The sequence below is a fragment of the Tamandua tetradactyla genome, chromosome 3 (assembly GCF_023851605.1).
Source record: "Tamandua tetradactyla isolate mTamTet1 chromosome 3, mTamTet1.pri, whole genome shotgun sequence".
NCBI classification, from domain to species: domain Eukaryota; kingdom Metazoa; phylum Chordata; class Mammalia; order Pilosa; family Myrmecophagidae; genus Tamandua; species Tamandua tetradactyla.
This window is the reverse complement of record NC_135329.1, coordinates 11,384,434-11,398,412: the sequence shown is the minus strand read 5'-3', so window position 1 is coordinate 11,398,412 and position 13,979 is coordinate 11,384,434. Positions and strand designations below refer to the sequence as shown.

Here is a 13,979-nt window from a genome sequence, read left to right as displayed (position 1 = left end):
CTCATAAGTTTAATGACAAAATATATGTTTATATTGGACTTCCATAAGACAGAACTGTGTTCATTGGAGAACCCAGCAATTTGAGAGACAACCAGTTAATGTGTAAACTTACTCTTGCAGTGGATATATGACGTTTCAATCCATGTGTGTTTGTCTATATCTAGATGTTCACATATAGATACACAGGTGAATATGTATGCCTTCCCATATAATTTTTCATGTTCTCTAGGCATATATCTTAGGGCTGGAAAAATGTGACTAGTAGAGAAGAACCATTAGTGAATTTATGGATTTTCCTCTTTAGATTTCATAGAGTCATAGACTCTTAGAACCAAAGGGGCCTTATTTTTTTTGTACAGGTTGTCATTAGTAACTAATAATGGCAGAAACTTTATTTGTATTTCACAAATGTTCACATTCATAAATCTTATTTCATAAGTTCTTTTTTAATTTTTCATTATGGAATGTTTCAAATGTAGAAAAAAGTGTAGAAAATAACATAACAAATTCCTATTTAGTGTAATTGTAAGAATGAGGCTCTGGAGTCAAATTGCCCCATTTCTCTACTACCTTTGTGACCTTAGGTAAGTTATATAACCTTTCTGTTCCTCAATTTCCTCATGCACAAAATGAGGATAAAAATAGTACCTTCCTCAAAAAAAAAAAAAAGTACCTTCCTTATAAGAAAGCACTTAGGCTTGTGCCTGGTACATAATAAGGACTTTGTGTTAACTATTTATGATGATGATGATGCTATTACTTGTGTATCTGTCACCCGGTTCTGTCAAATCCTAACATCGTGTTATGTTTACCTGGGATCTCTTATCTCTTCTCTTGTTGATGAACATTTAAGTTGTTGGTTTTTCACTGTTACAGTACTCACTTCTCTTGCTGAATTGTGGTAAAGATATCTCTTCAACTTGGTGAAATATATCCAAGTTGTTCTCCAAAAACATTTACCAACTTACATTCCCACCAGCAATTAGGGTTCCCATTATTCCACATCTTCTCCAATACTTGAAATTGCCTGACTTTATAATTTGGCTCAATCCGATGTATATATAAAGTGATATTTCATTGTATGAACTTTTGTTGTTGTTGTTCATTTGTTTATTGGCCATTTGGATTTCTTCTTCTCTAAATTGCCAATTCATATCTTTTGTCCTTTTTTAAAATTGAATTGTCTTTTCCCTACTGATTTGAAGACTTTCTTTGATATGCGTGTATAACCTTTGATAGTTACTTTCATTGCAGCTATCTTGTCCCAGCCTGTTTTTCCTCTTTTCTTAGATATCTTTGTGTTTAAAAATTTTAATGTAGTCCATTTTATCACTTTTCAAAAGTAATTTTTGAGATCTTACTTAATAACTCCATCCCTAATCCTCTTATATTTTCTTTTAACATTTTAACATTTTACTTTTTCACCCGGAATTTATTTTTGTGCATGATATATATAGGTAGGGGTCTAATTGTGTATTTTTCCATATATTTAGCCATTTATTGAAAGTGTTTTCTTCACTCACTAATTTGTAATGCCATCTCTATCATAAATCAGATTTCCATGGACATATTCATCTGTTCCTCAGATATTTTTACATTTCTTGAATATTATATTTCACATCAGGTTGCTGAATTCAGAATGTAATTATCTAATGGAAATAGTAATATAAGCCAAGAGGCCTAAGACTCCAGTGGCAGCAATGGTCTGTGAGATTTTAGACGAGTCACCTCACTTCCATAGGCTTCATTTTCAAATGTACATAAAATGACAGAGCTCTTTTCTTGACCTTTCAAGTTACCAACCCCTTTGAGAATCTAATGAAAATCATAGATCCTTTCCCAGAAAGATGTATATGCACACATAACTTTGTTTATGGTTTCAAGGGGTTCCCAGAAGTAGGATCCCTTTCAGCTCTAACATTCTATGATTCTGTTTGTAATTGAGGCATTGAAGCATGGCTTTATCTTTACTTTTTAATGAAAAGAAAGTTCTTTTTTTTATTAGAGAAATTGTGGGTTTACAGAAGCATCATGTATCAAATACAGAGTTCCCATCTGCCACCCAATCATTAATGCCTTGCATTAGCGTGGTACATTTGTTACAATCAATGAAAGCACGTTTTTATAATTTTACTATTAGCTATAGTCCATCATTTACATTAGGGTTCCCTGTTTCTGTTAAACAGTCCTTTGTTTTGTTTTGTTTTAACTTTTATTCTAGTAACTTATATACAACCTAAAATTTCCTCTTTTAACCACATTCACATATATGATTCAGTGCTAATAATTATATTTACGGTATGTAAATGGGCTTTAATCAAGAGGCTCCCTGAAAGCATTCTAGCCGACCTGAGTGGTCAGTGCTAAATATGATCACTTCTTATATTGTCTTCAAGATTCAGACCACACTAAAATATTCATTCTTTGCACTGACCAGCCTAACTATAGTTAAAGGTTCCTCTTATTTTGTCAGTATGCCTTCCCCACCCCTCATCCTATGGTACTCTTCTGTCATAGCCACTCAATTGTGTGAGTGTCCCTTTGGAGTGAATATGATCCTCAAAGTCATTTCATCCATTAGCTTTCTTTCACTGGCCTGCTGTCACTAGAGCTCATCCTTGAGATGCTCTGTGCTGCCCTCCAGAGGAATTTTTGAGTAATAGATACCAGTTGCACAGTACTGATACACTCTCAGGCAACTCTGAGAATACCAGAAGAGTCACATTTCTTGCGTGGATCTGGATCTGTTGATTTAACTAGGAAGTTAAACAAAACCTCTGCAAGTCTGGAAGAGACTCAGCATCTTAGCAAAATTATGTGTATTAGCTGTTTGCTTTCCCCAGTGATATACTCTAGACTGATGCAACATTTGTAAAGCTCTAAATATCATAAGGCTCTCTATATTCCCCCTCCCCCAGTAACCTCTAATCTGCTTTCTATTTCTGTGAATTTGCTATTTCTAATAAGTACAGTTTTTGTCCTTAGGTGTTAATTTTTTTTTTAATATTTTTATTGGGAAATCTTCATACACATACAGTCCATCCATAGATACCATCAGTAGCTCACAATGATCATCACACGGTTGTATATTCATCGCCATGATCATTTATAGAACATTTGCATCATTCCAGAAAAAGAAAAAAAAACAGCTCATACATCCCATACCCCTTACCCCTCCCGCTCACTGACCTTAGTATTTCAATCTACCCGATTTTTTTTGCCCCTTATCCCCTCCCATTATTTATTTATTTTTATCCTTATTTTTTTACTCATCTGTCCCTACCCTGGATAAAAAGAGCATCAAACACCAAGTTTTCACAATTACACAGTCACATTGTTAAAACTATATAGTTATACAGTCGTCTTTAAGTTTCAAGGCTACTAGAACATAGTTCAGCGGTTTCAGGTACTTCCCTCTAGCCACTCCAATACACCATGAACTAAAAAGGATATCTATATAATGCGTAAGAATAACCTCCAGGACAACCTCTTGACTCTGTTTGAAATCTCTCAGACACTGAAACTTTATTTTGTCTCATTTCTCTCTTCCCCCTTTTGGTCAAGAAGACTTTTTCAATCCCTTAATGCTGGGTCATGGCTCATCCTGGGAATCATGTCTCACATTGACAGGGAGATTTACACCCCTGGGAGTCATGTCTCATGTAGGGGGGAGGGCAGTGAGGCCACCTGCCAAGTTGGCTTAGAGAGAGAGGCCACATCTGAGCAACAAAAGCAACAACAGAAAAAGTGGGCATGACTTTTAAGCATAATTATAAGTAGGCTTAGCTTCTCCTTTTCAGGGATAGGTTTCATAGGGGTGAATCCCAAGATTTAGGATTCAGCCTATTGAATTGGTTGTCACCACCGCTTGCAAGAATATCAGGAATTCCCCAGCTGGGGAAGTTAATATTTCCTCCTTTTTACCCATGCCCCCAAGGGAACTTTGCAAATACTTTTTTCTTTTCTTCCCACATTACTCTGGGATATATTAGGGCATCACACTGATCTGTCTGTTCAAATCAACAAGGTCTCATGCCATATTTAAGATTCCATGTAATTATGGTGTTCAAATGAACTAACCATACAAGTTAAATTAGATAATGTACTACCCAAAATACAAATTTTGGACCAAATAAACATCTCTCCCTTGGTCTCACAAAGAAGTTGAAGTTTAAAAATATTGTCCTTAGGTGTCTTGCTCATTTCTCTGAACATAATGTTTTCAGTGTTCTTCTCTATGCCAGTGGGTTTCCTAACTTTGTTTTTTCTCTTGTGCCCAAGTAATATTCCATTGTATGTGTACCTCATTTTGTTCCTTCATTTATTTGTTGATGCCCACTTGGGTTGTTTCCAGCCTTTGGAATCTCTCAACCTCATCTCTTTTACTCTGTAGTGGATCTCATTGGTGGATACAACATTGGCACCATCAGCCATGAGAGTCGTGTGGATTGGCTGGAACTTAATGAAACTGGGCATAAGCTCCTCTTCAGGGACCGGAAACTTCGTGTGAGAAGGGTTACTAGGGCCTTAGTCCTGAGCTGGTCCATAGAGGGTGTAGTACAAGCTACTACTGGGGATCATAGAGTGGGAGGGTGGGTGGTAAATTGTGCATAATTTCTTGAAGCTACACCATTAGCATAACAAAAGGCATAGAAGGATCAAAATTCTTTGAACTGGATACCACAACCCATCCTGTCTTACCCTTGAGGAGTTTATATCTTGATAGCACTAAAGTCAAAAAGAAAGTTTGGGAGTAAGTTTCTGTTTTACTCTTCACAAGGCTGTGCCCTCCTGAGACTTCCTGACCTTTGCATTCCTCATCCTCCTCATACCTAGCTGACCTTTGCCCATTCCCACAGGTCCAGTGCCCTTCACCATGCTGATCTGAAGCACTAAGGTGGCTTAAGGCAGCATTCCTCTTAGCCTCATTAATTTTGGAGTTCAGTATAGTACTACCAAAGTGTTCAACCTCAAAAGCAAAGAGACAATCTGGTGATTTTTCCGTTTCAGTGAAAGCCACATCCCAGATTTCCAGACTTTGTTTGGTGGCCTGTACTTTTGTAATCCAGGATGATTACTCAGGCCCAGAGTTATTCTAAGAATTCAAGTCTGACCTTCAGCTAGGTTCAGTTCTTAGGTTATGGATCTGTGTTCTTTGGGGCCTCTCTTATACTACTTAGCATAAACTTCAAGAGTTGTGGTTCTTTAAGCTTTGAAACTCAGTATGTACCTGAGTGATAGGTTAGCTTGCCACATGACATTATTAGGAAGAGAAGACACTCTAACATTCCCTTCTAATTGTGCTTCCTACCTTTTCCTTCTTCAGTTGCACCTGTATGACGTTGAAAGCTGCTCTAAGACGATGATCCTCAACTTCTGTTCCTACGTGCAGTGGGTCCCAGGAAGTGATGTGCTGGTAGCACAGAACCGAAACAGCTTGTGTGTGTGGTACAACATTGAAGCTCCTGAGAGAGTTACCATGTCTTCTATCAAGGTATATTGATACCTGGGTTCCTCAGTCATGCATCAAGGTGATTCGTTAGAGTCCTGAGGAGGCTCAGAAGGTTACTTGGTTTTCCCTGTGCACCAGCCATCATCTCTGTGCTGGAGTTGGCAGGTGAAGCTTAGACCCCCTTCCCCTACAGTGTACTGGCACCTAGAACTGTCTTTGTTCAGACTCCTGACATTACGTTAGACTCTTGGAGTACAGGTCTCTATTACAGCAGCTCTGGGAATGCCCCAGGTCTAATGTGGAGTTCCCTCTGCTGGTTTCCTTGCCTACTGTTTTGTCCTTTTTTAGACACTCTGTTTTTTTTTTCTCTCTCTCGCTCTCATTTGTTTTGGAGGCCATACATTCTATTTCTGTTGCAGTGATCTTTAAAAGTTTCCCATGTACTTAAATTAAGGTCTTAAGTTAATCAACATCTAATGCTGCCCACATGATATAAGGACTTGAAAAGGCTTTAACTTTGAAAAACTGCTCTTTTCCATTGTTGTCCAATATTTTAGTTCTGACCTTTTTTTAATTTTTAATTTATTTTCTATTAGAGCTTTTGTAGGTTCACAGAAACATTGTGCAAGAAGTACAAAGTTTCTTCTTTCATACAGTTTTCCCTATTAATATTTTTCATTAGTGTGGTACCTAGGTTACAGTTTAGTTCTGACCTTTCTTATCAATGTTAGACTTTATTTTATACAGAGTTTGTTTGTTTAGATTTATCATCATGTCATAATTTATTTGTTTTCCTTTTCTTTTTTTGCATTGCTTATCTTCCCTCTGGAATTATTTTTCTTCTTCTTGAAGAATATCATTTAAAAGTTTTTTTATTGAAAGTCTGTAGATTATAAACTCTCAGTTTTTGTTTACCTGAAAATGTTTTTAATTTGCCTTCATTCTTGAAAGATATTTGGATTCAGTACACAGTTCTTGAGTGACACTAAGTTTTTCTCAGCCTTTTGGAAATACTGTCCCATTGATTGACTTCCATTGCTGTTCTGAGGAGTTTTATCAACAGCCTTTTCTGAATAGGTGATCTGTCTTTTCTCTTTGGTTCCTTTATAAATCTTCTTTTCCTTAGGTGTTTTGAAGTTTCACTACAGAGTGTCCAGACGTAATTTCTCTTCTTCTGTTCTGCTTGATTTGTATTGTGCTTCCTATATTTGTGGATACCCATTGTTCTAGTTTGCTGGCTGCTGGAATATGATATACCAGAAACGGAATGGCTTTGAAAAGGGGGAATTTATTAAGTTGAAAGTTTACAGTTTTAAGGCCATGAAAATGACTCAGTTAAAGCAAGGCTATAGAAATGTACAATCTAAAACATCCAGGGAAAGATACCTTGGTTCACGAAGGCCAATAATGTTCAGGGTTTCTCTCTCAACTGGAAAGGCACATGGTAAACATGGCGGCATCTACTAACTTTCTCTCCAGGCTTCTTGTTTTTTGAAGCTCCCTGTCATGGTCGGGTTCATGTGTCAACTTGGCCAAGTGGTGGTACCTGTTTGTCTGGTTGGGCAAGTGCTACCCTGTCTGTTGCAAAGAGGACATTTTATAGAATTAAATCATGATCAGGTCAGCTGCATCCACAGCTGATTCCATTTGTAATCAGCCAAAGGGGAGTGTTTTCTGCAATAAGTAATGCTTAATCTGATCACTGGAAGCCTTTTAAGGAGGATTCAGAAGAGATAGGCTCTTCCTGCTTCAGCTGGCGAGCCTCTCCTGTGGAGTTTGTCCAGACCCTCCATCAGAATCATCGGCTTCACAGCCTGCTCTGCGGATTTTGGACTCTGCGTTCCCATGGTCATGTGAGACACTTTTATAAATTTCCTATTTGCGAGTATTCCCTGTTGATTCTGTTTCTCTAGAGAACCCTAACTAATACATTTTGGTACCAGGAGTGGTTCTTAAGAAACAGAATCTTAAAAATGGGTTTTTATGAATGGTTTTCTACTCTGACTGAACTCAAAGGCACTAAGGACTCTGATTCCCATAATCAGAATGACACTCCCAATCCATGGAGTGTGTTGGCAAAAGAGATAGTCAAAATATCACCATTTGATTCTCCTAATGCTTTGCTTGTATGAAGCCAGGCTCTGGGGGATAATGTTTTTGACACCTGTATAGAGTTTCGTGGAAATAAGAGCTATAGAGATGTTGGCTGGTTGTTGTTAAGATACACTGGCTACATTAAGAAGTGAAAAGGATGGGCTTAAGGCTTCAGACGAGAAGCTTAAGTGCCATCTGACAGATGTAGACGTTTCTATGAGTATCTTGAAGGAGAATCTTATTTCTTGTAGCCATAGACTTGAGATCTCTGAAAATCAGACTCAGAATCTTACTGTTAGAGTAGCAACTTTACAATGTAAACTTAAATCTCAATTTTGCATGGTGTCTGCCATTCAAGTGAGGGCATTGATTGGAAAGGAGTGAGACCCTGAAAAATGGGATGGTGACATATGGATTGATAATGATGTCAGGGGTGAAGTTGAAACCCTAGGTCATGCTGAGTTTTCTCTAGGTAACTCTGTAATAGTTTGCCCTGAGGACATAACCACCCCACCTCCAGCCAGCCTTGAGGAGTTGGCCACCCAACCTCCTCCTGAAGGGATTAGCCCTAGAGTGATTAATCCTGTTTCACCAGATAAAACTGCAAATGAAGGCCCTGAAGCAAATGGCTTGAAAGGTATTTCTAATTCTTTTCATTAACCACCCCCCCCACCCCTCATTTCTTCCAGAGCTATAACTAGACTAAAGTCCCAACAGGCCCCTAAAGGTGACATACAAAGTATCACACATGAGGAGGTACGTTATACTCCAAAAGAACTGTGTGAGTTTTCCGATTTATATAGACAGAAATCAGGGGAATATGTGTGGCAATGGATTTTAAGGGTGTTGGATATTGGTGGGAGGAATATATGGCTAGATCAGGCTGAATTTATTGATATGAACCCACTAAGCAGAGATTCTGCATTCAATGTTATAGCTCGAGGAGTTAGAAAAGGTATAAACAGTTTGTTTGGATGGTTGGTTGAAACATGGATCAAAAGGTAGCCAGCATTACCTGAGGTTGAAATGCCAGAATTGCCCTGGTATAATGTAGATGAGGGGATCCAGAGGCTTAGAGAGATTGGAATGTTAGAGTGAATTTATCATGCAAAGCCTGCTCTTACACCCTAGGAATGTCCGGAGGATGTACCTTTTACCAGAACAGTAAGCAATAAATTTGTGAGACTAGCACCATCATCCCTGAAGAGCTCTGTGGTTGCACTTCTCTGTAGGTCAGATATTACTGTAGAAACTGCAGTCACTGAGCTGGAATCCTTAAACACAATGGGGATGACAGGATCCCGAGTTGGAAGAAGCCAGGTGGCAGTACTTAATCACCAAAGACAGGGTAGACGTGACTATTATAATAGACAGCAAGCTCAAAGCAAGCATCAGAATTGTATGACTCACAGAGATTTGTGGCATTGGCTAGTAAATCATGGGGTACCTAGAAATACAATAGAAGGGCAGTCTACTAAATTCTTGTTCAAGCTGTATAAACAAAAGAGTTCTATCTAGGTCAAGTGAACCGAAGTCTAACCTGAATTACAAAAACATAGAGTTACGGCCCCTTTATCAATTTCCAGACTTGAGACAGTTTACAGACCCAGAGTCCCTTGAATGAAGGGGAGGCCAGGTCCCTTTGGGGGAGAACCCTGTTACACTGCCACAAACTTATACTGTGGCTCTTCCTCCAAGCCTTCCCCAAGAAAACCGATGGACTTTTACTGGGGTACCTGTGCATTGGGGAAAAGGAAATGATCACATATTTCGGGCATTATTGGACACTGGTTCAGAAGTGACATTAATTCTAGGGGACCCAAAACATCACTCTGGTCCACCGTCAGAGTGGGAACTTATGGAGGCCAGGTGATCATTGGAGTTTTAGCTCAGGTCCGTCTCACAGTGGGTCCAGTGGCCCCTGGACCCATTCTGCAGTTATTTTCCCAGTTCCAGAATGTATAATTGATAGAGACATACTGAGCAACTGGCAGAATTCTCACATTGGCTCACTAACTCGTGTAGTAAGGGCTGTTATGGTGGGAAAGGCCAAGTGGAAGCCACTAGAACTGCCCCTACCAAGCAAAATAGTAAATCAGAATCAATACTGGATTCCTGGGAGGATTGCAGAGATTACTGCCACACTTAGGGACTTGAAGGATGCAGGGGTGGCGATTCCCACCACATCCCCATTCAACTCTCCTATTTGGCCTGTGCAGAAAACAGATGGGTCTTGGGAGGATGACAGTGGATTATCGTAAGCTCAACCAGGTGGTAACCCCAATTGCAGCTGCTGTTCCAGATGTGGTATCATTGCTTGAGCAAATCAATACATCCCCTGGTACCTGATATGCAGCTATTGATCTGGTAAATGCTTTTTTCTCAATAGCATTTGGACCACCAGAAATAGTTTGCTTTCAACTGGCAAGGTGAGCAATATACTTCCACTGTCCTACTTCAGGGGTATATCAACTCTCCAGACCTTTGTCATAATCTTGTCTGGAGGGACCCTGATCGTTTCTCCCTCCCACGAGACATCACACTGGCCTATTATATTGATGATACCATGTTGATTGGACCTAGTGAGCAAGAAGTAGCAACTACTCTAGACTTACTGGTAAGGCATTTGCGTGTCAGAGGATGGGAGATAAATCCAACAAAAATATAGGGGCCTTCCACCTCAGTGAAATTTCTAGGTGTCCAGTGGTGTGAGGCATGTCGAGATATCCCTTCTAAGGTGAAGGAGAAATTGCTGCATCTGGCCCCTCCTACAACAAAAAAAGAGGCACAATGCCTAGTCGGTCTCTTTGGATTTTGGCGACAACATATTCCTCATTTGGGTGTGCTACTCTGGCCCATTTATCAAGTGACCAGAAAAGCTGCTAATTTTGAGTGGGAACCTGAACGAGAGGAAGCTCTGCAACAGGTCCAGGCCGCTGTTACAAGCTGCTCTGCCACTTGGGCCATATGATCCAGCAGATCCAATGGTTCTGGAAGTGTCAGTGGCAGATAGAGATGCTGTCTGGAGCCTTTGGCGGGCCCCTATAGGAGAATCACAACACAAACCCTTAGGATTTTAGAGCAAAGCCTTACCATCTGCTGCAGATAACTACTCTCCTTTTGAGAAACAGCTTTTGGCCTGCTACTGGGCCTTAGTAGAGACTGAACGCTTAACCATGGGCCACCAGTTACCATGAGACCTGAGTTGCCTATCATGAGCTGGGTGTTGTCTGACCCACCAAGCTGTAAAGTTGGGCGTACGCAGCAGCACTTTATTGTAAAATGGAAATGGTATATATGAGATAGGGCCAGAGCAGGTCCTGAAAGCACAAGTAAGTTACATGAAGAAGTGGCCCAAATACCCATGGTCTCTACTCCTGCCACATTACCTTTTCTTTCCCAGACCAGAACTATGGCCTCTTGGGGAGTTCCTTACAGTGAATTGACTGAGGAAGAGAGAACTCGGGCCTGGTTTACAGATAGTTCAGCACGATATGCAGGTACCACCTGAAAGTGGACAGCTGCAGCACTGCAACCCCTTTCAGGGGTGTCCTTGAAGGATAGTGGTGAGGGGAAATCCTCCCAGTGGGCATAACTTCGAGCAGTGCACCCGGTTGTTCATTTTGCTTGGAAGAAAAACTGGCCAGAGGTGTGTTTGTATACTGACTCATGGGCTATTGCTAATGATTTGGCTGGATGGTCAGGGACTTGGAAAGACCTGGATTTTCCATAATTGGAAAATCGGTGACAAAGAGGTCTGGGGAAGAAGTATGTGGATAGACCTTTCTGAGTGGGCTAAAAGCATGAACATATTTGTGTCCCATGTGATTGTGCACCAGAGGGTGACTTCAGCAGAGGAAGGTTTTAATAATCAAGTGGATAAGATGACCTGTTCTTGGGATACCAGTCAGCCTCTTTCCCCAGCAACTCCTGTCATTGCCCAATGGGCTCATAAACAAAGTGGTCATGGTGGTAGGTGGTAGGTGGTAGGTTATGCATGGGCTCAGCAACATGGACTTGGCTACAGCCACTGCTGACTTGGCTGTAGCCACTGCTGAGTGCCCAATCTGCCAGCAATAGAGACCTACACTCAGCCCCTGATAGGGCACCATTCCCTGAGGTGACCAGCCAGCTACATGGTGGCAGGTTGATTACATTGGACCACTCCCTTCATGGAAGGGGCAGCAATTTGTTCTACTGGAATAGACACATACCCTGGATATGGGTTTGCTTTCTCTGCATGCATTGCTTCTGCCAAAACTACCACCTGTGTGCTTAAAGAATACCTTATCCATCATCATGGTGTTCCACATAGCATTGCTTCTGATCAAGGAACACACTTCACAGCAAATGAAGTGCAGGAATGGGCACATGCTCATGGAATTCTTTGGTATTACCATGTTCCCCATCATCCAGAAGCAGCTGGATTGATAGAACAGAGGAATGGCCTTTTGAAAACTCAATTATAGTGTCAACTAGGTGGCAATACCTTGAAAGGCTGGGGTAATGTTCTCCAGGAAGCTGTATATGCTCTGAATCAGCATCTGCTGTATGGTGCTGTTCCTCCCATAGCCAGGATCCATGGGTCCAGGAACCAAGGGGTTGAAATGGGAGTGGTACCGCTCACTATTACCCCTAGTGATCTACTAGGAAAATTTTTGCTTCCTGTCCCTGCGACCCTGAGCTCCGCTGGTCTACAGGTTTTAGTTCCAAAACGGGGAGTGCTTCCACCAAGAGATACAACAATAAGACTGCCACCTGGTTACTTTGGGCTACTTATGCCACTGGATCAACAAGCCAAGAAGGGGATTACATTATTGTCTGGGGTGATTGACCCTGACTATCAGGGGGAAGTAGGACTGCAACTACATAATGGAGGTAAAGAAGAGTTTTCTTGGAATATAGGCGATCCCCTAGGGCGTCTTTTAGTACTACCATGCCCTGTGATTAAAATCAGTGGAAAACTGCAAAACAACCCAATCCAGGTAGGACTACCAATGACTCTGAAACTTCAGGAATGAAGGTTTGGGTCACCCCACCAGGCCAAGAACCACAGCCAGCTGAAGTGCTTGCTGAGGGTAAAGGGAACATGGAATGAGTAGTGGAAGAAGATAGTGATAAATATGAATTTTGACCACATGATCAGTTATAGAAACTAGGACTGTAATGCTGTTTTGTTCATGTGATACTATTTAAGTTGTAAGATATCAAGTTTAAGAATGAATATTACCCAAGGATTTGTACCCTATTCTGGAGAGATTTAATGTGTTTCCAGTTATAGACAGGACAGTTGAGTATTGTTAGGTGAAAGAAAAAATGTGTGTTTATTGTTTTTATTTAGAAATTATGTATGGTTTAAGGTGGTATGTATACCTGCCAAGTTGACAAGGGGTGGACTGTCATGGTGAGGTTCATGTGTCAACTTGGCCAAGTGGTGGTACTTGTATGTTTGGTTGGGCAAGTGCTGGCCTGTCTGTTGCAATGAGGACATTTTACAGAATTAAATCATGATCATGTCAGCTGCATCCACAGCTGATTCCATTTGTAATCAGCCAAAGGGAAGTGTCTTCTGCAATGAGTAATGCTTATCTGATCACTGGAAGCCTTTTAAGGAGGATTCAGAAGAGACAGGCTCTTCCTACTTCAGCTGGTGAGCCTCTCCTGTGGAGTTCGTCCAGACCCTCCATTGGAATAGTTGGCTTCACAGCCTGCCCTGCAGAGTTTGGACTCTGCGTTCCCGCGGTCACATGAGACACTTTTATAAATTTTATATTTGTGAGTGTTCCTTGCTGATTCTGTTTCTCTAGAGAACCCTAACTAATACACTCCCCCAGGGGCATTTCTTTCTTCATCTCTAGTTTTCTGGCTGTGAGTGCTCTCGTGGTTCTCGTGGCTCTCTCCTGGCTCTCTTGTGGCTTTCTTGTGGCTCTCTCCAAAATGCTTTCTCTTTTAAAGGGTTCCAGTAAAGTAGTCAAGACCCACCTGGAATGGGTGGTGTCACATCTCCATCTAATCAAAACATTAATACCCACAATTGGATGTGTCATGTCTCCATAGAGATAACCTAATCAAAATATTCCAAATTACATTATTGAATAGAGATGAAAAGACATGGTTGCTCCCACAAGATTGGATCAGGATTAAAACATGGCTTTTCTAGGGTACATAATCCTTTCAACCAGCACACACATATGTTCATAAGTTCTGGAAATTTCTCAGTTATTATCTCTTCAAACATTACCTCTTCTCTCCCATTCTCTAGTCTCTCCATTGAGACTCTCATTAGGCATGCATTAGATTTCTTGTTTTGTCTTCTTAGGTCTTTTGTTTTAAATAAACTTTTTATTTTGAATTAATTCTAAATTTATAGGACAGTTGCAAAAATAGTATAAAACCCATATAGAGAACCCCAGCATACTCCCTACCCAGATAC

The 13,979-nt window shown here is 40.6% G+C and overlaps 1 protein-coding gene across 9 annotated transcripts in view; it reads left to right on the top strand.

The window, feature by feature from the left end:
- Positions 1-13,979, top strand: part of IFT172 (intraflagellar transport 172) — a 40,104-nt gene that overhangs the window by 9,340 nt on the left and 16,785 nt on the right. For all 9 annotated transcript variants that reach the window (XM_077152452.1, XM_077152456.1, XM_077152455.1 and 6 more), the window contains 2 exons: positions 4,394-4,506; positions 5,327-5,494. In XM_077152452.1, the coding sequence (XP_077008567.1) occupies positions 4,394-4,506; positions 5,327-5,494 (281 nt within the window). The remainder of the gene's footprint in view (positions 1-4,393; positions 4,507-5,326; positions 5,495-13,979) is intronic.